The sequence below is a fragment of the Hippoglossus hippoglossus genome, chromosome 3 (genome assembly GCF_009819705.1).
Source record: "Hippoglossus hippoglossus isolate fHipHip1 chromosome 3, fHipHip1.pri, whole genome shotgun sequence".
NCBI lineage: Eukaryota > Metazoa > Chordata > Actinopteri > Pleuronectiformes > Pleuronectidae > Hippoglossus > Hippoglossus hippoglossus.
The window spans coordinates 24,956,035-24,982,751 of record NC_047153.1 but is presented as its reverse complement, the minus strand read 5'-3'; the positions used below and the strand labels follow the sequence as shown (position 1 = coordinate 24,982,751).

Below are 26,717 nucleotides of genomic sequence, written 5' to 3'. Positions count from 1 at the left end.
ATGATATAGAGAAGATAATCAGGTTACTATCGCACAAGGCATTAAAGCAAATGAGCTGGAACCAACCCTGAGGGAGGGGATGCTCCTAACAGGCTCTGTAGCTTGTGTTTAATGACCATCACCACTCATGAAGGTGTGAAATATTCCAGGACAGGAATATAGCAGACTACTCACTGATCATGTGGATTCAAGGCAGTTTATCAGTGCTGTAGTTAACTTTATTTCAATCCCTTCTGTGTCCTGTACCTGTGGCAGAAAGTAACACTTTGTAAAGGCTGGGCAACAATAATGGACTCTTGAACAAATACATGAAGGGTATCTTGTATTTTCGGTCATTGACTGCATTTGACACAGACATGACCTTTCTCACATGACAATGTTTCAACCACTGATTTCTCAGGGAAACTAAAGGCTGTGTGGGATTAGAATAAACAAACTCAATACCATTCATTCATTGTCTTCCACTTATCCTGGGCTCAGGTTGTTGATGTAGCTGGCTAAGTAGGGTCCCTCTCCCTGGCCACTTTCCAGCTCTGCCTGGGGGATCCCTGAGATGTTCCCAGGCCTGATGGGATATGTAGTCTCTCCAGCGAGTTCTGGGTCTACCCTGGGGTCTCCTCCTGGTTGGGGGTGCCGCGGTAAAGCTCCAAAGGTCAATACCAACAGATTATATAATGATGCGTGTGAGCAATATGTCATGAAGTGAATTTAAGCACTAAACATCTTGAACACATTGTAATGGCGGCTGTGGCTGAGGGGGTCGTCCTCTACCCAGAAGGTCGACGGTTCGCTCCCAGTCTTCCCCATCCTGCATGCCGAAGTGTCCTTGGGCAAGATACTGAACCCCGAATTGCCCCTTATGGAAAAAAATTCCATAAATGCAAAGTATGAATGGTGTGCGAATGGGAATAAACTGTTCTGTAAAGCGCTTTGAGTCATCAAGACTAGAAAAGTCTTGATTTACCATTCTAATGTAACACAGTTTTTGATTACAATATATTAAGTATTGCTTATGTAGCAATTAAATTAGAATAAGATTACTGGATTACAGGAGACAAATGATGACACAACAACCATTTAAAATGTTCATTATTATTTTTTATTATGAGTGAAATGTGACTTTACATTGTTTATCACCCAAAGGGTGAGAATAAAACATAAATAAAACATTCTTACAAAATGTTGCATTAAATCACAAATGGAACAATTCAATTTTTTTACATTTGATTTGTTTTATACAGAAATCATATTTACACATTTGCCCTTTTTTTTTTTTTACAATGTTGAGAATAAAACAGTTGTGTACCATTTTATTTTTATAGTACAAACATTTCCTTCGTTTCAAAGCCGAGGTATAAAAGCTCTCCTCTCTTTCCTGAGAAGATGCTAGTTTCTACTCTAGTGCATTTTATTGTTAAGATTTAAGGCTACGCAGGGTTCACCTGATGGACACACTCATCTCATGGACAGGCCTATCATCATCGGGGAAGGAGTTCATTTTCCTGACTCGCGTCTGCTGATTGTCCCTTACAGAGAGAGGTTTGTGGTTCTGCCCGGTCGCTCCCTCCAACCGTTAGAGCTCCCCCCCCCCCCCCCCCCACATTAAAGCTGCTGCTGACTGGTTTCACTGAATAACCAATTACAATCTCTGACAACTTATTTGTTTCTGCAGTCAATTATAAATGCCGTGGGGGAAAATGTCAGAATGTGAGAACCCACGCTCATCACATTATCTCTGTATGGCAATGACCGGCTGAGAAAAATATGTCAATTTTGCATAGTAGGGAGAATATTTAAAAAAAGGAAAAAGAATTAAAAAAAACCACACTTTTAGTTGTTATTCTTGTGTAAGAGACGGGTCTCATTTAGTCAAAGGTGCAGTGCTCCCTAGTGGTCAAATGACACCTAAAGCAACAGAGGAAAAGAGAAGCCCATTCCTCTCTGTTTCTTTGGAAGGATTACACCAAAGCCATAAACAAAAGACATGAAGCAACTAATTGGCTGGCCCTGTAAGCCTCTTAGAAGACACACTATAATAAACTGCCTGGACGTGAAGTCAAATCCTCAGCACGGACAGCGAGTTAACAATCAGCACTTAACATGAGACAAAGAGGCAGTAAAGAGCAGATCATTGACGCTGCTCTGTATTCAACGGAAAGAGTCGTTTTTTTTCCCCATCATGTTCAGTTTTTATTTGCTACCTGTCCAGCAGGTAGTTGTGTGGCCCACTCCGGGCTCAGTGGGGCTTCAAATGTTTAACAGGTCAGACAGGTCACCTTGGAAAAATAGCATAAAAGCTACAAGCCCCTTTTAAAATTCTACACTAACTGCATCATCCTTAATGTATTTTAAACAAATTTTCTTGCTTTGGATCATTGTTGCTTTTCATGAGCGTCAGAGCGCTCTATTATACTCCGTAGTATACAATGCAGATCTTTCATACTGATTAAATACATCAACATGTTAGGACCAAGAGTGCTTAACAACACTGATGTGTGTTGACTCATTTGAAATGATTTTCGTCATAGAACAGGAACAGGTACCATATTCTGGTGGTTTTAGATAATGTCCCTTCTCTTTTTCACTAACCAGCTGCATCCTCCACTTCCTAAAACTATCTGACGTGTGCGTCTAGCCAGTCTATTGAAAGAGAAAGTTAAACTATTTAACAGAGAGAGGCCATCAGTATGCTACCTGCAGTCACATGCAATTAAAAACATGAAGAAAACCCTGCACTTGTCGGCGCTCAGATGAAAGATGAGGGCTGCATAAAAAGCCCATTGACAAGCAGATAAAGCGAGGATCAAGCTAATATCCGTCCAAGGCTCTACAACACACTAACAGATATGAATTGAGCATTAGACACAGGCAGATATGGCTCAATCCTTTCATTGCTGTTAAGTCTGGGAAAAACAGACACGAAGGGTTTCACTCCAGAATGGAGATATCCACGATTTGACTAAATAAAACCTCATAGAGGATCGTGATTGATGGCATCAAATCATTGTCAAGGAGTGCTGAAGTTATCAGCGCTTAGAAAACTGGAGACAAAGTTAGAGCCAGTAATCACATCTGCTTTTCAAATTGCGTGTAAAGGAATGTCAGGCTCCATTTTTCTTTCAGTGTGGATTTATACAGAAGCACTTTGGAAAGAATCACTGGAACAAACATGGGGAACTGTTGCTAGGACACAAAGTTTCGGCAGATGTGGTTTCAGGCCTCTATGATTAATGAAGGTGATCAGGAGAGAGGCGTTTCCACTGCGACGTTTACATTCATCTGTTTCAACTTGCACTTGGATGTGTCTGTTTCTCAGAGGTTAAATCCCCATGATTCTTAAACTTATATCAACAGCGATTTGGTGTTGATGCCAGGACGGACTGCTGAAAGAAGGCTGAGGGCGTGAGAACCATGACAAGGCAGTCAGGATAGTTGGTGGAGATGCTGAGGCAACCCACTGTGAGACATTTTCACTGTGAGTTGTCACAAAAGCATATTTTTCTTCAAAAAGAAGAAATCATAATGACTTCTTTGGAAAAGGAAACAGGGTTTTTGGACAAAGACTATCTAAATGTGCACAGCTAATCCATGGTTCCTATTTTAATAAGCTGTGAGTGTATGTGGGCCTATTTGCATACGATAACAGAATCCCCAAAAATATGCTTCTTTCCAGAAACTAAAAAACGCTGTGTTTGTTTTAAAAACCTTTGCATGTGACGTTAATCTGTTATATGATCTAATTAAGAGAAGTGAACAATGAGTCTTTTCAATGAAAATTGAAAGGTGCTGAAAAGCCTGGTAGTACACTGCAGCATCGTGTGCTACTACTTAGCAAGAACATGTTCCTCTGGATGTCAGAATGGCATGATGGGTTGATGGTGATGATGATGATGATGATGAGGAGGTACCGTTTCTCTCAGCAGAAGAAGATCTCTCCATCAAGAGGAGGCTCGGGGCGGTGCTGGTCGTCTGTAAGGAGGAGAAGAGTAGAGTCAGTGTCAATCGTCCCAAGAGACGAATCTTCCTGAGAGTGGGTTCTGTTGTAATGTTTACTCTCTGGGGATGTTTAGTGAGCAGCATCTACCTGCTTCATATTGATTGAACCCTAAGCAGAGCTCACAGCGCCGTCATCGAGCTCCATTAAAGAATTGGACAGAAGCCGCCTCAGTGAGCGGCTCAACGTAGCTGTTCTCACTGCTCATGTGAGAGCCAGAGTCTCATATCCAGAATTGTATTATTCTTTCATATTTATCTAAGATTTACTCAAAACAAATAAAAGGAAATCCTGTTCCTTTGTGTGTGCTGCTGATCCACCTTATTCTCTCTATGATGAAAATCACCACGAAAATGAGCAAGCTGCTCACAATCAGGAAAAAAAGAAAAATAGTTGTGCATGGTGGTGAAACAGCTGCAGAAACACTCAAGTTGTCTGATGATGCACAAACTATTATGAATATGTGATGCTTATAAGAAATTACTGACACACTCCAGACAGGAGAGTAGTAGTAGTAGTCAATGCCTGATTAGGTCAATCTGAAATATTTAACAAGTGTGTGGATCATTGCTTTTATAAAGGACATCAGGGTTAGTCTTTATTTGTAATGATCAGTACAAAGTCTCCTCATGTTACTCTGAGCTGCAGTAACTGTGAGGAGAGTAAGAGTAAGAATAGGAAAAGCATCAAAACTATTCTGAGGAAAGGAATCTTTGTGAATTGAATATGTATTTATTGGAATTAACTCTTCCTCTGTTTATTCGAAACACTTTTTTCAAACCAGAACATCTTTTTAGTATTTGTCACCATAATTTAAATCCTTTTTGTCCCTGTCGGGTTCCTGTAGGAATGATGACCCTAGTTTTCCTAAACAGTTCAACAGCGTGGTTCTAAAAAAGTAACATCTTCCGAAAAGAGGTTTAGAATATCAACCATAATATTTTAACCATCCAATATAGACCACAAGCTATCAACTGCGTTTGAGAAAAACATGTTTTATTCGCGATGTCAAGGAGAAATACTACACTACCCACAATCCTCAGGAGTAATTGCGATGTCTCTGATTCATGGAGCTCGCTGTTACCATGGAAATATTGACCACAACCATGAAATCATATCAGCTACAATCAGATACTTCAGCGTTACATAACTTCTATCACAGAGCGACCGTTAGTTCTATTTCTAAAATGCTGTGTTTTTTAGAGATGAGGAAAAGAGTTTGAAGGTGAAAATCAAAAAAAGGCAGGTCATGTACTGGAATACAGTGTTAGTGAGGGACAGCTTGTGGGTTTGCACTGGTCATGGGATAAGTAGGGTGTATTTCTTCACTCTTAAAATAATTATGTAGACAGTCCTTGTAACTTTGCCTTTTTTTCATTTTCTTTTTGCTCTGAATCAAATGTTTTATGGTCAATTTCATTTTGTAGTTGGTCGGCCTGGTTCCAGATTTAAAACTCTTCAATATAAAAAATTTACTTCAGCGACCAGTCGTTCTAAAAGTGGACATTCACCATTATGCTGAATGATTTGATTGATCAGTAGTTGGGCTGTTGACACATTTTAATATCATCCTCTGATGTCAGCCATGCAGCAGAGGTTACCATGGTGATTTCCCCTGGATAAAAGTGTACCAGCTTCGCAATAACAGAAAGTTAGGCCCTAAGTTAGCTGGATAAAATGAAGAGTCTGACTTTGTGGTACCGTTGTTGTGCTGTAACTGTGCAGCAGCGTGGGCTGTGGTAACATTTACAATGAGATAAAGAGGACAAAGAAGCAAATTAATGCAAGCTGACACTCAGAAGCCACGTTTCCTTAAAATACATGAGCAGACTGTACGCCCATGAGAAGCTGTACAAGCTGGGATTTGTACTACTAGTGATTAAACTGTTTAACGGTCGGTGAAGTCATATTTCTCTGTGTCATGTGGATTTGATACAGATGCTTTATTGAAAGTGTAATGCTGATGATTTTATAGGTTTTGTCACGCATAGTTAAGCACAAATAAAAATTCCAGACACATTAAACTTTGTCAGGACACATTTTGTGGCCGGCTGTGGCTCAGGGGGGAGAGCGAGTCGTCCACTTACCAGAGGTTTGATGGGCCAATCCAATCAATTGATTGGATCGTCCAATCCAATCAATGAGCAGAGTTACTTTCTGTGGTCAAGTGAGCCACCGTTTGCAAAAGCCTGGACAAGTCCATCGCTGCTGAAAATGTGATGCTTGTCTATTTGAGGTGTGACCGATGCTTGGAGCACACAAAAAGTTAAAAAGTTTGTGTTCTTCCGAGCACCTGTACCGTAACAACTCATATAGATAAGCATCAGATTTTAAGCAGCAACTGACCTGACTGTGTTTTCACACACAACAGCTCCCTTGACTGCAGTAAGTCACTCTGCTCGTTTCACTCAACATCCACTGTCACTCACCTCTGTTGTGGTTGTGCTACTGTGGCTTTTTTTGTTGTGATGTCACTTTTGCATTTGTTTACTGTTAATGCACTTGTGTGAGACGTCACTGACACTGTAAACTGGTTTTAAGGTTTTTAATCTTTCTGAACGTACAGTATTATCTACTATTTCCAATAAGAAAATGAGATACAACTAAATTCAATTTCATAAAACTTTTAAAGGCAATAGTTTCAGAACAAGAGTCAAATACTTATTGAATTTTAGGCTTTTTGCCAGAAATCTAAGTCAAAGCCATCACCTACTATTTTGGCTGATTATTTGCCACCTCTTTTCTCACGCCACACTGCTCGCTCAATGTAAGACACTAAATACTAAATGTAAATCCACCCTAACCCTCCCTCTGTTTCATTCTCTACCTGCCGTCTGTGCACTCCCTCCTTTGCCCTTCTCTTCTTCTTCTCCTTCCCCTCTTTGCTCTTGCTCTTGGCCAGCTGCAGAAGGCTCTTCGAGATCTGGTTGTCGCCCTTGAGGTTGGAGTTGGTGGAGGATAAGGTGAAGGGATTGAGGCCCTTTCCTTTGGGCTTGGACTGCTGGGGCTGCAGCCTGGGGCAGGGAGCAGGAGGAGGAGGAGAAGAGCTCCAGTGGGGTCCGCCTCCAGAGACTGGGAGCTGCTGGGGAACTGGGATTCATCAGACGTCGTAGAGGGAGTCCTCTGGAGGTAAAAGAAGGAGATTAGACAGATTAAACAGCTGTTGTCTACATCTGCAAATTAATATGGAAGAGATAAGCTAATTTTAATGTTTGTGCAAGCATATCTTGAATAAAATATGAGCTCAAATGTTTCCAGAAAATACTTTAATGGCAGAAGAAAAGAAAGTTTTGGCAGAAAAACTTAGAAATTTAAATCTGCTGTGTGTCACGCCAAGAGTGCTTGAATTTAAGCCTCCAATATGGGCATCCATAAAAAAAACAGCTGAAGTGCCACTGAGTAAAACACTGAATCCTTCCCGGCTCGGTTCAGTAAGTGATCCTCTGCAGCAGAGGGGGCAACAGAAGAGGCTGTTCTTCTGCAGGGAGCAACAAATCATATGATTATTATTATTGTTATGATTTCCAAGTGTCCTGCTTACCTCAGCCAGACGGTGCTCCTCCATCTTGTCGAACTGCCGCTGCACGGCCTCCCTGTCCCTCTCCAGCTTCCTCTGTGCGTCCCTCAGCCCTCTCCAGGTCTTTCTGGTACTCCTCCTTCTTTCTCTGCAGCTCCCGCCTCTCGTCCTCCACCTTCTGTGCTGCTTCTGTACCTCCTCCTCCTGCAATGGTAGAGAGGTGCATTGATAGATCTATTTAAATTATGCAGGACACAGCATGGTTCAGACTGAAAAGGAAGGTAGTCTATCATTGTTTCTGTTGATTAGGATAAGTCTGATAAATCTGAAAAATGGCCTCTGCAATAATCAGTTCTTAAAGTTAATATAAGTATCAACTAGTGTTATCGCCTTTACCACCACCACCGATGGAGGGTGAAGTGTTTGAGTCTACAAAACACTTTTGGAGTTTCAGGGGTAAACAGCGTTGCAGACAAGTCCAATACAATTGAAGTAAATGGTGACCATTCTTCAAACGTAATAACAGACAAAAAACATAAAGGCCTCCATACTGCTGGATTTGGCGGCAACACTGATTCCCCCCGAAACTATCCCTTTAAGGGCCCAGAGAAGTGACCTGTCCCTCCAGATGAAACCCTTTTACATCTCAGGAAGAAAAACGGAAGACACACAATAGCAAACACAACATTACTAATATCAGTTCCACAAAAAACTTCCCTTGAGGGAAAAAAGACAAAAAATAATGAGTCATGCGTTCAGTTTTCAAACTGCTAAAAAGCCCATAAGCTGCAGTGTTTAGTCATAGCCTCCTGTGGTTTACATTCATCTTCCTTGAAATCTGAAGTATCACAGCAGATCTTCAACTGTTTAATAGCAGATCATCCCACTTCAGTTTCTCTGCCCGGTCCCTGCCTTCTCTTGGAGTTTTTCTGAATCCAAGCCAATTATTTGACTGTTTGGTGCTGCAGCGTATAAGAGCAATAACTTCAGCTTTTTATCTCCACAAACCGTGGTAGCAGGTTAAAAGAGAAGTACCCATCTAAGCAAACTGCAAGTCATTCCTTACTTCGACGAAATTCAAGCAGTTAAAAAAGAGAGGCCAGGAGCAGAAGTGTAACTGTCAAACCAACGCTCTGTCAGACTGGCTGGAATAATGACAATAACAAGAGTGATATTTATAGATATATTGATGTTAATAACAATAGCAGCACCAGTTAATAATAATAATAATAATTATTATTATTTATTAAATCTGTTTTCACATGAGAACGAGTTTCCTCAAACCTTCATAAAGAAGTAGATCTGCTCTTTCTTGTCTACCATGGAGAAACTAGACATTGAGAAGAGATTTAGAGCAAAACTCATTAGAGCCGTCCTTGAAATGAAGGCTCTAACAGAAGGAAAGGCGTCTCTGAGGGAACAAGTTGAGCAGCCCCAGGACCAGCTAAAAGAGAAGGATGATCTCTTACAAAAAGAGACCAAGAAACGTCAGGCTCGCAGCAAAGCCTACATGGACTGCTTGGTCGAGTGTCAGGCCAAGTGTGAGAGTCTGGAGGCAAGTCTGCAACAGAAGCCGGCTCAGCTTGAAAAAAGCTGGAGCAGCGAAGAGGAGGTCGATTAGGAAAAAAACAGGCTCTGAAGGAGCAGGTAGCTGTGGTCAAGATGATACAGAGGAGGCTTGAGGATGAGATCAAAACCAAGAACAAGCTCATCAAAAGTGAAGGCGCACTCGCACCAACGCCTACATTGATTGCTTGGCCGTGCTCATGCTCCAAGAGAAGGAGCTGAATCAGAGTCAGGCAGACTGTGAGAGGCTGGAGACGAGACTGCGGCTGGGGACGACTCCTACGGAGGGAATGAGCAGCGGAAAGGTGGAGACTGTCAAAACTGGAAATGAGGCTCTAAAGGAGCACGTTCACAAACTAAAACGTGAACGGATGAACCTCCAGGAGGAGGTCCGACATAAGGAGGAGCTGATAAAGAAAGAAGTCAGGGAAAGACAAACTTCCACCAAATCGTACCTCACCTGCCTGGACAAAGCTCAGTGAGATGGAGAACGAGCTGGAGAAGGTTGAGAGGAAGTGGAGGAGAAAGGTGGAGCAGCTGGAGGACGAAGATAAACTCCTGAACCAGGAGACAAATCCCTCTCCAATGAAGAGAGGAATGAGTGGACGTTTGTCCTGAAACCTCTCACCCTTTTTCCTTCCCCCTTTCTTACCCCACCCACTCGCCACTCCTCCCTCCTTCCACATGCCCCCTCTCACTCCTCCCCCTTGCCTATACTCCTCACCTCCAACCCCCACCCGTAGTTTATATGTTAATGATGTAAATTATGTAATCTCTATATATAAATATAACGAATAGTGTAACATCTACCTGTAAATGTGGTTTCTTTCTATATTTAAATATGACAGTTGGAGTTAACACATCATTCATGTGTGAATCAGTTTGGTGATGAAATGAGTGCAGAGCTGAATTTGGTGCGATTTCAACATGTGATTCTTTTATTTTAATAAACTTTGAATAAACAGGCAACCAGTGACGGGTGAGATGTTGATCACAACAACAGGGACACCAGGAATTGCACTGCAGTAATGTATAGGTGGCCCATACGTCATTGTTATTTAGACAATAACAAGACTCTTCTAAGATTCACTAAAGCAAACTGCAGAGTTCCTGACACGACGCTCCAATGGCCTTTATGAGGTAAATACAATAAAAGTTAAATTACTGTAAAATTTAAAAAATGCCAAGGGTCACATTAAGAGCTAGAATGGTACATTCCTCCACCAAGGCCAAATAATCCTACACATGATTGTCTAGTTCTCATGTTGTATTATAAAAGAAAATAGAAAATGGAACCTTAATGATTTATTTGTCATAAAACAAAAGTCAAAGAAATTGAAAAAACATAAATCATGCTTCGGCACAGATGTTGTGGGTTCTTTCCAGGATCCATCGCTCCACCAGGTCTGGTGGAAATTGGTTTTGTAGTTGCATAATGCCACTAACAAATAAACAAACAAATAAACCAAAAAACTATAAATAAACCAACTAGAATTGCACACAGTAGAGCGGATACCTCCACAGCTCCATACTCCCTTAGTTCCCTAAGCATACCAGATTTTTAATCAAGATCCATGAATTATTCCCTGGGGAATAAGTGATAATGTCTAAAAACGCCCAATCTCACAATGTCTTAAAGAATTCCTGATCCCTGATCCGGACCAAAGTTTAATGGTAATCAAACCAACCAACAAACAAGTGGACAGGGGTGAACATAACCTCCTTGGAGTTAATTACAGCTGCTTAGAAACACACATACATGACAACACACAGGACAAGCAGAAAGTGATGTTTGGTTACCTGTATGTGCACCAGCACCTCTTTTTCATTCAGCTGCTGTTCTCTGATGTCCCACTCCTTCTCCCTCCTCCTCTTCTCCTCAGCATGAGCTGCCTGCTGTCTCTGAAGGGACGCCACCTCCTGCCGCTGCTTCTCCAGGCTGCGCTGCTTCTCCTGCTCAATCAGGGAGCTGGGCCGCGAGGATGCCCGCGACAAAGACGTGCAGGAGGAGGAGCGCTCGCTCAGGGCCTGCCGCTGGTCCTCTATGAAGCTGTCCTGCTGGACCACCACCGCCTGGAATCAACGGGACCAGAGTCACAACCGACAGAGATTAGAGTCAGACACACCACTCCTGCTATAGCCTGGTGTTTGGCGAAGTATTAGAGACATTCACATTTTCTCTGTATACACCATAGTGTGAGCATTGCAGACTCTGAGGGTCCACATATAGTTCAGTTTTCAAATTCACACAGAGAGCTAAAGGCTTCACAGAGTTGCATCATTTCACGTGTGATGTGGAGCACATTGGTTACATCTTACCTGCAGAGCGCTGAGCAGCAGATGCAGATTGGAGACACTGTGAAGGACCTGCTGTTGGAAAACAGAGACACTGAGTATCACAGAACCTCAAAACATTTTTTTTCTTTTTCTTTTTGCGTAACAGAAAAATGCTGTTCAGCTGTATAAGGAGGAAACTGTTTTAATGTTGCTTTGCCTACTGCTGCCCTCGACTCTGCTTGTTAAAAAATGCCATGAGTGGTAGCTGCACTTCATTTAAAACATCGACTTTTTCATTTAATCAGTAATAACAGTGGATTTCATGTAATGTGAATTTAATAGTGCAAGACTAATCCAGCACTAAACCAACTTCAGTTTAAAATGATGAGTGACCTTTTCTCCATTCAAACAACGACAAAGAGACCAGGCCGCCGAGTGTTCAGCTGCTGCCAGTGTTTACCAGGACCCAAAATTCTCCAATGAATGTTCATTTGGAACTGCACAGACAAACATTTATTAACCAGCCCATCTGCACAATGTGTTCTGGTACCACACAGAAATACATCATTGGGTTCTATATAAGAAATCTAAGAGAAAATAATTATCAAATTGTATAAATCCAGAATCTATTGCAGGTTAATATTTCACAATTAAACCCTTTAGCGTCTTGTTTATTGGATTTTTCCTTGACCTTTCTTTTGTTTTGTGTTAAATTACAATGAATGAAAAAGTGCTTGATTTTGTGGATTTCTTCCCACAACTTTTACAAAATGTGATTTATTTTAACAGTTAAGATACATACGATTGAGTGCAACCTTTTTCACGTTATGTTTTTTTTCTTCTTTAACTGGTTACAGAATTGAACATGATCAAAACCATCCTTCAGTGTTTCTCATGAATTATCTAGACTGTGGCGGCCCACCACATTCTATTTTGTTCCACCACAGTTTCATAATGAACCAAAAATATTTGTACATGTCTCATAATAACATAAGAGACCTCTTCATGTTTTGCACCATTGCTGCATTGTGCATTGTATTGTGTGCAGCGCTATTGGCCGTCCATGACATTTTTACCATCTACATAGACAGTCGGACGTCATAGTTTCAGCTGCAGTTGTGAGATGCAATTATTCAGTTCTCTCTCTCACATGAGAACTTCTCTTTCACTCTCTAGTGTGTGTCTCTCCTTGCATTTTGAATATACTGCTATTGATTGGAACATCTATATTACTGCAACTACAACCACTGCTGTTATAGCGTCCTATTCAGCTAATGCGTTTATCGATGCTGCAAACAATGTTTTTGCTACAGAGTTTTGACAGTTACCATGTAAATAGAAGCTCTGATTGAATTAGAGGGGCAGGAAGTCAGTGTTACCTCACTGTTCCTCTTCAGCAGCAGCAGCAGGTTGGCATTTCCTCCCTGCACATAAACACAAACACACACTGAGTACAGCCAGAACACAGTAATGCACATCCATGAGTGTGTGTGAGGATGCATACTGTACAGTATGAATCGGAATGTGATTATAACTGCACATGTGGGTGTGCTGTAAAATGTTATCTGTATCTGGCTATGATGATGAACAGCTGATACAGTTACACAGCAGTGCTGCAGCTGTTGCGTTACAATATGCTGAATCCATAATTTGTTTATTTTTCATGTACAAAGAAAACTGTTAAGTATGTAGATATTATAGAAAAATGCTTAAATTAGCTCTGCATTGTATTTTTAAAGATGATTCTGACTTCTGCACACACTCCCTTCTTGTAGTGCTCTTTAACTCTTTAGACCAGGATGAGATCAAGCTTCTCTCACTGGTATAACAACGAATGTCCTGATGTGTGAGCTCAGAGACAAGAAAAGTGCATTTGTTAGGCAGCGCACTGCGGCCGCTTGGTTCTACTAAAACATTCAGAAAACAATCATGTGCAGTCCAGCAGCTGGATATACGCAGGATAAATGGCAACAAAGACAGGCATCCAGACAGTGGCAGCAGCTAAAGGTGGCCCATTCATTTCCATTCACTATTGAATTTTTACACAACTGATGGTCGCCATTAGCAACGGGACCTGGCAGGATAAGTCAAGAGGCTAATTCACTGAAAGAAGACAAGCAGCTTAATTCATCTTAATTTATTGTTAATAATGTAGGACAAATGCACCCCCACACGCAGCCTCAAGTTTTCATTGAGGCGTGGGGGTGTAGCGGCTTCAGAGTCAAGAATAATTAGGCGGTGAGAAACTGACCTTCTTTAAAACGCTGTCAGACTCCGTCCTGCGCAGATCTCCCGCCGTATCCTCGCCCTCGTCTCTGTCTCCACCTGACATAAAGGGAAACCACAGGAGAAAAGATGAGGCAGGCAGAAAAGAATCCACATTCAGAGGCAGGTTTACTGCAAGAGAATATGAGAACAGACGCGGAATAAACAAATAATCATCTCACTACTGAAACCATGTGAATATATGACACGAACAATTGATGAGATGATTATATAAAGAATATGGTCAATAGGTGGTCATTTTGTTCCGCACTGAGTAGATAAATAGGTGTTCAACACAATTGCGACTGCAGATGTACAACAAATTCTGAACAATGAACACAGACCATTGTCAAAAGTGTTTCTATATGGTTCTATATAAGTGGAAAAGAGAATACCAGAGGCTGGTAGATTAGAGCTGGAAACTAAAGAAAGAAAATAGTATTTTTGAGGAGGAAATTTTTTTAAGAAAGTGTAATTAAAAAGAGAGAGTTATAAAAAGAAGCATATAACTGAATAAAGAGGTATATGAACGGTATTCTCTAGCTGATCACACCCATGTCAACCAACTCCACAAGGATACGGATAATCTCATCATAAGGAAAAGCTAAAAATCACACCTGAATTTCAGATACAATTTTTTATTGTTTAAGTGTAATATTTATACATATTTTGTGCCAGCTGACGATAGTGAATATGTGCTTTTATGTAAAACAGATATGATACAGATAATTAAAGTTGGCTCCTTCATCTTATTCATATTTCTGATAGTATATGCTCTTCATTCACAGCCAGTTTCTTTCGGTGCTGAAAAAACATTTGGAAGTTAAAAATGATCCTGCTTATGTAAAATGTCTTCACTCTACATTCAACATTCAGTGTCTCTACTGCAGAGTGGAAGGCTCATCCGACTCACAGATGCGTTGGGCAGGCTATCAGGAGACAGACAGTTGACTTATATATGAACCTATGCAGTCCGCGCCAATGGATGTGGTGACAATCAACCAACTGATGTCATCTTTCTCTGAAGATTAAGATCTGCTCGTTCATTATTGTACCAAGTGGTTGTCTGTAGAGTGTGGATTCTTGGTTAAGTAATACTGAATGGGTTACCTACTTGATTTTCTACACTGCATGTGCCTGTAACCTGGAAAAACATCAGGCTCGGGTCGAGTTCAGACACAAAGAACAGACTGACGAACGGGTTTGTGTTGGGCTCTGTTAGTTTCCTCTTTGGCTCGGACAGAAGGGCCTGGGCTACGCTCTAATTCTTTATTTTTGTAAATAATGCATCATGAAGAACTGCTGACCTACATTTATGCCCTTTTTGTAATGTTAAATGTTACATCCCTTCTATAAATGATGCTTAGCCTGTTCTTATATTCATTTATTTACTATAATACTATTATACACATTTAGTTTTTCCTTTGCCTTTTCATTACCCTCCCTCCATGCTCACACAAATCTCTTCACCACTGCTAAATCCTCCTTTAATACAATTACTAATGCAGTTCATTGGAGTTTTTGCTTTTAATATCATCTCATTTATATAATCATATTCAGTGATTGTCATTTGTTAACATCTCTGCTCCTTAAACAAAATAATGCGTAAAATGTAGTGTTTCACTGGTAGAAAAGCTATATATTGTTGTGTACTGATGCAAAAGTGTGGACATCATACAGCTCAATATCTGCCACACTGTCAGTAGAGTCCCACTCAGAGTTTGTGAGCCACAGTTCAGAGGTATCGCCCCAGGCTCTGAGCCCCTTTGGAAACTTCTGCTCTACTGTCCAAGGCTCTGTCTAAAATGTTTTATCTAACTGCACTTAACAGGGGTTTTGTGGGAAGTGCCAGCCGTAGTGGATCCTGTTACTTGACTGCTAAGAACCCCTTTGAGGAGAAAAACTGAAATATTTAACTTTTCTACCCGTGGAGGACTTCCAGCAGTGTCAGCGCACATTTGCAGTGAAGTCATTGAGCCTGTACAGTTGTCTGGATCAGCAGGTGAGTTGACTGTTACAGGGACTGTTACAGGGTTCAAATGTGCTGTTTCACAGCACATTTGTTAAACACAACATCAAAAGGCGTTCAGCAGCAGCAGACTTACTCTTGCTGCTGTGCATCTGGTGACTGTCGAAGCCTCCGAAAGTCTCGGCGCGACGCGGCAGACACACCGGCCCCACCCCTCCTCCTTCCTGGACACTGGCCATCGCTCCGCCCAGGCTGCCGTTCACCAGTGCCTGTAACGTCTCCACTGTCACACACACACAGACACACAGACACACACACACACACACACACACACACACACACACACACACACACACACACACACACACACACACACACACACACACACAATGTGCAGGTCAGTAAGTGAATTATCCTGGCTAACTGTGTTACACTTCAGCTCTGCACTCATGAATCCCACCAGGCACTCAACCTGGCATAGGCTCCAGTTGCTAAGCAACTATTTGCAATCTGTTTGAACCAGAGAGCTCTTTTACTACAAGTTTAAACATCTTTTCCTTCAGAGATAATATATACTCTCGATATACATATGCAGTATCCATATGTAGCGTGCAGGACTCTGAATTCCCCAGTGAAAATAAGGAGAAACAAAGCTGTTGATGGTGGATGTGAATCCACAGTCAAACTCAATAAGGAGAAAAAGCAGAAGAAATGACATTACTCCTGCCAATTCACATATCAAATAAGGACAATTACTGCCCTAGGCTTAAGAGGGAGGAGGCGAAAAATACATTCTGTAATACTGTAGCTAAACCTTCTGCTGAAAACCATTTCACAACTTTTGTTCATAAATCTTTCCTGCATTAGAGCTGCAGACAAATGTCACAGTTGCCAACCTGCAAACTTTCTTTTCCTGCAGCATTATTTAGAAATCAGTGAAAGAGATGCATTTGTGTGCACTTTCTCAACCAGCCCAACATGATTTACCGTAATTCAACTCTCTCAGATGGCACCTACAAGAGTTTGTTGAATTTCAGGCTAGACTTCCGACGACAGGAATGTTTTTAATCAGGTTCCAAACACCAAAATAAGGAGAATCTGATATGCTTCTCTACAATCTTAATCATGTCCATACAAGATTAGAAAAAAAATGGTGAATCACACACAGGATATTTTTAAGATCAGTCATAGTGACCTCAAGGGAAAGCAGATGTAAGCAAAATGGAGAGTTGGCGTGAAGTGAAAACTTGCCCCAATGTTAATAAACACAGGCAGAAGGCTAAACTAGTGTGGATGAGAAAACGATCGGGAAGGCGAGGTCAGCACGAGTTATCTATTTCTGTAGTGAGATCAGTTATTATAGCTTTAACATACAGCAGTAAGATGCTAGCAGTTGTTAGCCTCAGAATGTTTTCCGATCTCTGTCTCTCTCACTGGCTGTTGTGGCAGTATTGACGTGATCATCGCCATTTTCAATCCTAAATATCAAACATGTAAGATCATTTTCAAAGCCGCCCCAGTGATTCTGTGGGCAGCTCAGGAGGCTGATGAACGGCCATATAACCCCTCACACTGCCAAATAATCTGGGCCGAACATCAGCACTGACTAAGATTCCCAAAGAAATTCTCCTGTGACTCTCAGTGGGACAGAATCAGGGTTAAATCTTCCTGGAACTCCTGTGGTCTGAGCCCAGCTTTAGTGAGTGTATATTATTTAAAATGCAAATGCACAGAACACAAGTTAGCTCTTGGTACGTCTAATATGCCAGGAGATGTTTGATTTATGATTACACAGCACTGCACTGCAAATGATTTACGACACTAGTGTTTTCTGCATCTTCTCATCAATGATGAGGACACAAAAAAAGTCTTTCATTAGGTGAAAAAGTCAAACTGTCCTGAAACTAGTGGGATAAGTTTCTTCATGATTCAACCTGATCAAATGTTTTAAGGATACTTCTGACACTCTCAGGCTTGAAATACTCGTTATAACGGTATTTTTGCAAAAGTTTTACTTTTCAAGACCCGCTTATATAAATTTAAAGTCAATTTCATATGCAGAGAATGCAGCCAGCTTCTTTTCCCCACACTTCATTCTCTCTTTGTCACAAAATAAGGTATCTCTCTCAGTTCACTTCTCAGCTCACGCTGCTTTCTTCTCATACACATTTGATGAACAGGGGCTGCCAAAGCACCAAGCAGAGCTGTAATGAAATCCTTAAACACACTCTGGCTTCTTATATGTTTTCTACACGCTCTCTTTAAATCATCCCAAAACACAAACATCATCTTCCTCAAGCTTCTGCTCCCTCCGACTCTGTTGAGATCCAACTCCCACACAGATTACTTTCCAAATAATGCAAAAAAGGTGAACATTTTTGAGCTAGTAACCACTTTTTATTTAACCTAGCTAGTGGTCATCTGGCCCTCTACAGGTTGGTCCAGATGGAACTTTCATGCAGACCCAAAAACAAATAGTAGAGGAAATGTTTCACAATTGCATTGCGACCTTTCGGCAGAAATGTTAAGGGAAGCGAATTTGCTTGAAAAACTACAGAGTGGTGTTATGTTTGTTGCTAAGTTACTGTTAATTTACCTATCAATGTTAATGAATGATATTTGATAGCTCCCAGACAACCCTTTAAAGCCTTGAGGGAAGACCATGTGAGGTGAAAGGGACAGATGGCTGCTGGCATTCAAAAAAGGTTTGCTGATTTTGCCCGTGACTTACGATCCAAATTGCACTCTATCTTGGAGTAATATCCAGTCATATATGAACACACTAACATGATATGCATGTTTTTTGATCATTGCCACTTATTGTGTTTTCATTCATTGATGATTTTTATTAATCATTATTACCATTACTATTTACCATAAAATATATGGGAAATTGAGATAAAGCACTGCCACTGTTTTCTCTATTCATTGGGGTTCATTCTACCTCAGTGCTGAGAACACTAGAAGAACAATGCATCTAGAGCCCATACAGGTATATGATAAAAACTCTCTTTCTCTCTTACCTTCCTGCAGGGCATCCTTCATGATAGACGCCCCCCTGGGGGGCTCCAGGCTGCAGGCTGATCTGAAGAAAAGCTTGACCTGCTGGCAAGCGTCTGTGGCTGGAGTCAATCCCTCCCACATGCCCCTGAAGAGCCGCACCTTCTCTTCCAACAGGGACATGATCTCTGTGTCTTTCTGCCTCAGCAGATCTAACCAGCAGAGACAGGTGGGCAGGAAAAGAGAGGAGGATGGTGAGAAAAATGTTTTGTGACATTAGGAGGCAAATTCATCCCAGTTTTCATTCTCTCACCTCTCATCTCCTTGGCTTTAGTCTCTAGTTGTCTCTTGTCATCTTCTGTCGTCTCTCTCCATCTCCTTGGCTTTAGTCTTGTTTCTCTCTTTCTGTCTCACTGGAATCCCTTCATCCTCATCTCTGTCCCTGTCAAACCGAGAAAATAAAACATGTTATGTTAGTATTATATAATATTAGATCCTTAAACAACACTGAAACGAGGTCTGCAAACATCTAAAAGTCTTTATCTATACCTAGCTATTAAAACATCTATAACAATTGCTGATATCAGTTAGGCTATAAATACAAATAAACAAATAAGTCAATCGTATTCATAGTATCATAAATATCAATGTCTCAGGTATTTGATAATTAATTAAAGTTTGTAAGGCAAAAATGCATTTTTCAAATTTTAGAGACTAAGCAAGTCTAATTATATAATTACTAGCTTGAGGCCAATCTATGACCAATCATTATGTCCATCATTGATATCACAGGACAACACATTAGAAAAACCTGAGAGTTCCAAAAATGTGATAGATATTATGTGTTTGGTGGAAAAGCCCGTCCGTCTATCGGTGGAAAACTTTTTTTTTTAATCTCTCATTCCTGCCAATAGCCTGATCTCAGTTTTATATTTTGATGGAAGTCAGACAGGGAGCGAGAGGGACAGAGTATTAAATCTCTCTCCTTCCCGCTGGCTGTAGTGGAATAATCCTCTGCTTATAGAGAGCTGCCCTTGAAGCCAATCCAGCATTAGACTGTCCCTGAGTACACCCCATCCCCAGGTAGAGTAGTGCTAATCCTCCTGACAGCACAGTGCTCTCCTGCAGCTTACCGTATATTACTATCTAGAGACCCGGGCCCGGTCTAACTCCTGGGTTACACCACAAATGTACTGCTGGTGAACTCTAAAAGGCCAAACATAAATGTAAAGCACTATGAAATTTGTTTCGCAATCGTGATTATGGGTTAGAGTGAATGGGGTGGGTCAGGTCAGTGTCTACATTTGGATTATAAAATTTAGATAAAAAAATACTCAATACATAAAACATTCAAGTATGTGCATATTTAACCTGAAGATGTTTTCATATAATACACTCTAAATATACTCTACTTACATGGACTGCATGGCGTCCTGGATCAGCTGCATCCAGGTGTTGCGTTCTTCTTTCGAGCTGGCCAGGACCTCCATCATCTCAGGCTTCTCGATGCCCGTCGTGATGAGGAACAGGCCGCGCTCTTCGTTAGCGACCTCCCTGATGATCAGCTTCTGGAGGGAGATGACCGTGGAGCGCTGGTCCTGCAGGGAGAGGAAGGTGGAGAAGGATGGGGAGGGATTGGAACAAGAAAAGATGACAGTGGGAGGGTCAAGGAAGAAAGGGGGAGGGAAGACAAATGGCGACGGAGGGGAGAGGATGGTGAAGGCGGGATGAGGGGTTGGGAGAGAAGAGAAGGGGGAGAGGAGGAAAGTGATAATTAGTGGAGGAGAAAAAGGATAGCAAGACAGAAACAAGTGCAGTGAAGACAAAAAGACAGACAGACAGACAGACAGAAGGAAGGTCAGTCAGAAAAAAGGAGGATTTATAGAATGAAAAAGATGTAGAATAAAGGGTAAAGAAGACAGAATAAGGTTCTGGTTATCATCAACATTAGATTCAGCTGTCTTATAGCATCTGTCATCTGAAGCACGTTTTAGTGCAGTAACACCACAAACCGCTGTTTCATGTCTGTTCTGTAATACTCGGAAAACGTAACCACATCCCCACATTTTCCCTGATATCTCTCGTCTGAGGTTTAAAGAAATAAATATCTGTGCAGAGATGTAGTCTTAAAGTTCGAAGTTCAAGTTAGAGCCTTTTTCAGTACAAAACTCTTTTTGTGAGACTATCTTTCCACTTCAGCTCAGCAAAGAAACTGTCTGTGGCAAGATGGAATTCACACTAAAAAAGCCACAACCTTGGATGATGCCTCTGATTTGGCTTATTCAGACTCCTGAAGCTTCATATTATTGACCACAGACTCACAGAAACATATCATATCTCCTGTCTGGGTGCTGTGACGTCTGTTGGTAAACCTCAGAAGTGAAGCTGACCCCTCCCCAAAACTCACTCAGGGTCACGTGGCTGCCATCTATTTAAAAACACATGTTTTCCTCTTTTTCAATGTCAACAGGCAGAGCCTTTTTTTAATGATGGATGTGATTATTATGCCACAGGCCTGCCTCTGTTTTCATCCAGCCTGACACATGAATGTGTGTGCGTGCATGTGTGTGTAAAGACGATAGGAGCACCAAGCAAATGGCAGCTAATGTGAACAGCAACGAAAGTAGGATAGGAAAATATGACAACATCTCTGGCAGTGCTCATAATACCTTTATATTGAGGGGAGGTAGAGCAACAAATAAAGGAAGGAGGAGAGAGAGAAGGAGAAGGATGGGGGGGGGGAGAGAGAGAGAGAGAGAGAGAGAGAGAGAGAGAGAGAGAGAGAGAGAGAGAGAGAGAGCGCGAAAGAGATATGATGACAGATCTTACCAGCATGGCGAAGACATATTTTTGGTCTTTTTCTTGGAGGAAGACAAAGAAGTCTGACAGGAGTAGAGCGTGAACATCTGGAGAATCATTGGGAGAAAAATCGATTTCAATAAAATGACATATTTCCATATTTTACTTACTTACAAAGACAAAGAGTCAGTCGGACATACAGTAAAGCTGCTTACAGACATGCACTGAGGGACAAATGTCCGAGTGAGAGGCTCAGACGTTTCCCCAGAGTTTCTCCAGCCCCCTTGTAAAAACTTTGGATAATGTCTGCATGAGCCCATGTGATAAAACAGCGGGAAATCCTCCACAGGATTCACCGCAAGTGAGTGGGTGTGTTGATGACGCTTTTAACACGCGAGAGATGCAAAAAGGAAAAAAACTAAACGGAAAAGAATACCAAACTCGTAAAAGACACAGACGAAGATGTCAAGACTGCTTTTGGTTATACACGCCGATGTCGGTGTCAATGTGCTTTTAACAAAAACATGGGATCTCTGCAGCAGGATTAATACGTTACATGATCCAGCCTCTATCTACTGCATCATCCCTCACCTGAACGCTCCAGAGATTTCTGCACTGCTGTGAAGGCGTCTTAGCAGAGAATCCCCTGCTACGTTGTTCATATGTGACACATAAACTCCGGAGAAATTCCCGGACCCAATTGTGGGGACATTCTCCGGAGTTGATGTCTGAAAACTACTGAAGCATCCTCACCCTTTAACCTTCCCTGGCTGTTCTTCAGCTGCAGAACTCCGTCGTGGATCAGCCTCCTCCTCAGCAGATCCTCCCTCGCGAAGATCTGACCGCTCTTCGTCATCATGATGGATTTGCTGTCCATGCGACCATGGAAATCCTTCAGACGCCGCCTTTTCTCGTGCTCGTTCACCTTGCTGTCCACCGCTGCGATCACCTCCTTCACCATGCGCACAGCATCCGTCAGGTCCTCGTACTCTTCCTCACCCTCTGTGTTGAAGAGAGAAGTTAGAGTGGCAGCGGTGTAGCCTCAGGTTACATTACAACTATACCGTTAAACACTTAACACCATACCTCATTACCAATGGGATAAAAATCAAAGCTCACCATCAATTTGATTCACTTGTTTTATGAGAAAAATTAAGACTTTAAAGGTTTATTTTTATACAAGTTCAAATCAAGCACTGGCTGAAATGCTGGTAAAATCCATTTTGTAATTTAATGTCTGTAGACTAACACACTAGATCCAGATGGGTCTAGTTTATGCACAGCAGAAGGTGCAGTGAAACTTTGGTACCCATTTGGCATTTAACTGTGTCTGCTTTTCAACTCGCTCACAGAGAGAGATGAAAACATTTTCTGGTTTCAGATGATGGAGTTAGACACACACATCTGTATTAAGTCGTCTAACCTTCTTCCATGTGACTTTTGCCTTTTTCATTCTGATCTGTTTCTCACACCTGTATATTTTGCAGCACAAACCAAAATAAAACTCAGTGGAGATTGAGCTGTGCCAACGTTGCACTTGAGGTCACCAGATTTCTGAATATTTGTTTGGCTCGCCCACATTCCTCCTCCTTGACAAAGGGGCAAGAGTTCGCTGTGAAGTTTCCGTTAACGTTAAGATTATTGCATCTCAAAAATATACACAGTTATCTTAAATGTCAGTCCAAATCATTTGTATGCAACGCTGCCGGCGGTCTCTCTGACTCAACAGTTTCTGCTCTTCTGCTTAAATATAATATAAATATTCTGAAAACATCTCCTCCAAGTGTTCAACACTGACTTCCCACTTTCCTGAAAAGCTCCTTTCAACATACAATTAATGGGAATTTAAGATGTAGAGTATAATGCATTTAACAATGCAAGCTGATGATTACCTATATTACTAAAAGCAGTTTATGCAATATGGATATTTTGAGGTGGGATATGGTCTGAGAGTAACATGGCACACTAGATTAACAGAACATTTTATTTGATTTATTTTGGAAAGTCCTGACCTGACCTATTGTTTCTGTTGCTGATCAGTATGACAGAGCTGTGCTGAACTGAACTTGTCCGTCAGAGTGTGGCCACTTCTCTACTGGCTTTTCTCCTAACAGTCTCCCCCCCGAAAAATTTCAAGTGCTGCATATTTTATTATGGAGATGAATGGCTAAATGGGGACCCAGTGCCTGAAGTAAGGGGATGATAGAGAACGTATGGTTTCCAGAATCCAGAATGTAAACCAACATTTTGTTAAATATATATTTATTTGCTTTTTCTGTGCAGTTTAAGTGCAATACCACCAGCAGGTTGTTAACTTAGCTCAGCACAAACGACTTATGGTCAGTAAGAAATTGGGTTGCATATACACACAGCATCTGTTGCACTTCTGTCCCTCCTGGGAGAGGGAGCCCTCACCTGTGGCTCTCTCTGAGGTTTCTAGGTTTTTTCCCCTGTTAATAGGGTTTGTTTGGGTAGTTTTTTCTTACTCTTGTTGAGGGACAGAGGATGTCACACCTTGTTTTGCCCTATGAGACAAATTGTAACTTGTGAATATGGGCTATACGAATAACAATGAATATAAAAAATTGATTGAATTTGATTGATGATATAGGTGTGAATCAAGATTGAGATTTTAATAATTGATCATGCAGCCCTAGTGCGAAGCTAAGCTAACTTGGCTCTGGCTGCTTTTTCTGACAAGCTAAAGAGAAGATAAATAAGTGAATAATAAACAAGTGTAATAGGTGAAATTAATAATTTAAATGTTTTGTCAGTGTAGTTTAAATTTCTGTACATGTCAGTTCTCGTTAGGTATCACTTCCTGTGTCACGATAAATGTTGCATTATTATTTCTGTTCAATTTTACAGACTGAGTAAAGATTTGGGGTTTTAAACTTTTCTTTTTTGGTGGTAGATCAATTATGTATTTTATCTCCTCACTGTGTACAATGAATAAGCAATATATCGATTTATATTGGACTTTTGTTGCAATGCTATAAATGAAAATATATATATATATATATATATATATATCAAATTGTTGATATAATTTTATCGCCCAGTCCTATGTAAAAGTATTTACTTGTTTCATGAACAAATCAGCTGCAGAGTCATTATGTCTTTACTTATACTTACCATCTATGTTTGAGTTTTGGACTCTACATGTAACATTTCCTCCCAAAGAAAAATATTTTCCCCTTGAGGCTGCTGTACTTCAGTCCTCTACAGCACCAACTGTACCGTGTTTTATAGAAAAAATAGAATATAGAGTATAGAATATATTAGAGTTGGCAAGAGAGATTCTTCTTGAAGCACCTTAGGGATTAAGTCAGAGCTCCCTCATCCCACATGGAACTATAAACAGGCTTTGGGGAAGGATTAGAGAGAATGTACACAGTGGGAGGCCAACTGACGAGAGCTGCTTTAAATCAGATATAAATATGGTGTGAAATATTTGTTTCCTAAAACAAGTGACACTTCGGAGTTGCATCGCAGCATTACGACTTTAACGGCTCAAACACCTTCTTAAGTGTTTAGATGTGCTTTGATCTGCAAATCAACGTGTTACTCTAATGATCTATAAAGCTGCAACATTTTCTAGATCCTAATGCATTAATTGGACTTATTCTGTCTTATTCTCTGTCACTGGTTTATGGAAAAATCCTTTAGATGAGAGCATAATTAATGCAGCTCACAAGCAGAGGGTTTCAATTTAAAGACCAGAAACTCTCTTAAAGAATATGACAGAATATGATACTTTACTGCCTTTAAATCTATGACCTCATTTATTCTGCATTCAAGTGGAAAGAGTGCCATACAGTACTTTTCACTCATCTACTTTTCTTCCTATTTCTCTACCTTAATAAATTGGGTAAGTCAAACTATAGGTTTGTGACAAGCAGGTATTGCATCAAGTTCTGCACTGACTGTACCTGTGTCTTTGCACACCAAGTCTGTACATCCGCCATCAAATACGAATCGTACACAGAAAGGCACAGAAAACTGCACACTGAGTCTAATGTGTTTTATTATTCTATTTGGGTCGAAAATTAGCAGGAGATCAAATGGAGTCAATTCATCAGGATGAATTTTTATCCTCTTACATCTTGAAAAAGTCAAAAAAGAAAACTATTGGGTCCATCCAACCCTGAGTAACATCTTTTGAGTTGTTATGACAACTGAAGGCTGCCACAGGTTCTCTTTCATGTTTGGAAGGGGAGGGTGAGGTGAGGGGTGTTCAGCTGCAACATGCAGCTTCACCTCTAGATGTCACTAAATCCTACACACTGAACCTTTAAGCCAACTTCATCCTTCATGTGCACACAGTAAAATCATGGGTGAACACTGAGACAACACTGTTGTGGAGCTCACCTCTAGTGTGCTGTAGCATTCTCTGAATCAACACCGGGTACTTTGTTATCCTCTGGGTCACAAGCAGGATGCATTCTGGGATACCAAGCCTCCGCACGATGCTGCTGCTCATCTTTTTCTGGAAGAACCAACAAAAGGTGCCTTAGCAAATCATGCCCACACAACAGGTGGCTCAAAATGAGACAAGGTTTCAAATAACCAATGAGAAAACATAAAAACATTTTCTGTAGAAATATAATCAAATATTAAGAAGGTGATTACTGTGATTATGGATGTGGCAATGACACAAGGCTGGAAAAACTTAGGCCTCTATAATCGGGAAATATGGCTTTTATACAAATGTTTATACAAGTGTTTATATTACAAACATGGATTGAATGAAATGTACTGTGTATGCAAACAAATTATAAAAAGTAAGACAGAGATAGGAGGGTTAGCATTAAAACATATTTTAGATAACAGATGTTAGACCTGTCACTCAAAAGCAGAACAATGCATGCATGAGATGACACTTCTCCAGACAGTAAGTATACAAAAGCATGCAAAATAAAATGTGATAAACTATACATGCTGGACAGAATATCTAGAGACCAGAATGTCCATACACCAGTTGATGCTCCCATAACCTTATTTATTTTACCTCCCAGGTAGGTAACGTTTCGGTGGATAAAATGAATAAGTTTATCTGAGCATCAACTAGTGTGCAGACATTCCTGTCTTCTACTCCAAATGGTAACACTACTATACAATAAATGTATGATAAACACATCAAGGTCTGAGATGGAGGCCTTACTTTAATGAAGGCTTTGAAGCGTTTGTCTTTGGTCAGCAGGTCCTTGTACAAGTTGACTGCTTCGTTGTGGCGACTGCAGAATCTTCCGTAAATCCTCCTCATACTATCCCCGCTGGAGCCAGAGAACTAGAGCAGAAAATGAGAAACTTTAATATGCAACATTAAC

At 40.9% G+C, this 26,717-nt stretch overlaps 1 protein-coding gene across 1 annotated transcript in view; it reads right to left on the bottom strand.

Moving 5' to 3' along the window:
- Window positions 1-1,076: 1,076 nt before the first annotated feature.
- The window catches only part of LOC117753428 (A-kinase anchor protein 13), a 110,773-nt gene continuing 85,132 nt past the window's right edge, over window positions 1,077-26,717 (bottom strand). The window contains 20 exon segments of the mRNA XM_034571509.1: window positions 1,077-3,969; window positions 6,822-6,855; window positions 6,858-7,043; window positions 7,046-7,117; window positions 7,536-7,622; window positions 7,624-7,688; window positions 7,691-7,715; window positions 10,878-11,150; window positions 11,397-11,447; window positions 12,734-12,778; window positions 13,606-13,679; window positions 15,725-15,871; window positions 18,612-18,800; window positions 18,902-18,953; window positions 19,003-19,030; window positions 20,005-20,186; window positions 21,418-21,494; window positions 22,141-22,389; window positions 25,759-25,876; window positions 26,552-26,677. Coding sequence (XP_034427400.1) covers window positions 3,917-3,969; window positions 6,822-6,855; window positions 6,858-7,043; window positions 7,046-7,117; window positions 7,536-7,622; window positions 7,624-7,688; window positions 7,691-7,715; window positions 10,878-11,150; window positions 11,397-11,447; window positions 12,734-12,778; window positions 13,606-13,679; window positions 15,725-15,871; window positions 18,612-18,800; window positions 18,902-18,953; window positions 19,003-19,030; window positions 20,005-20,186; window positions 21,418-21,494; window positions 22,141-22,389; window positions 25,759-25,876; window positions 26,552-26,677 — 2,133 coding nt within the window. The 3' untranslated portion in view covers window positions 1,077-3,916.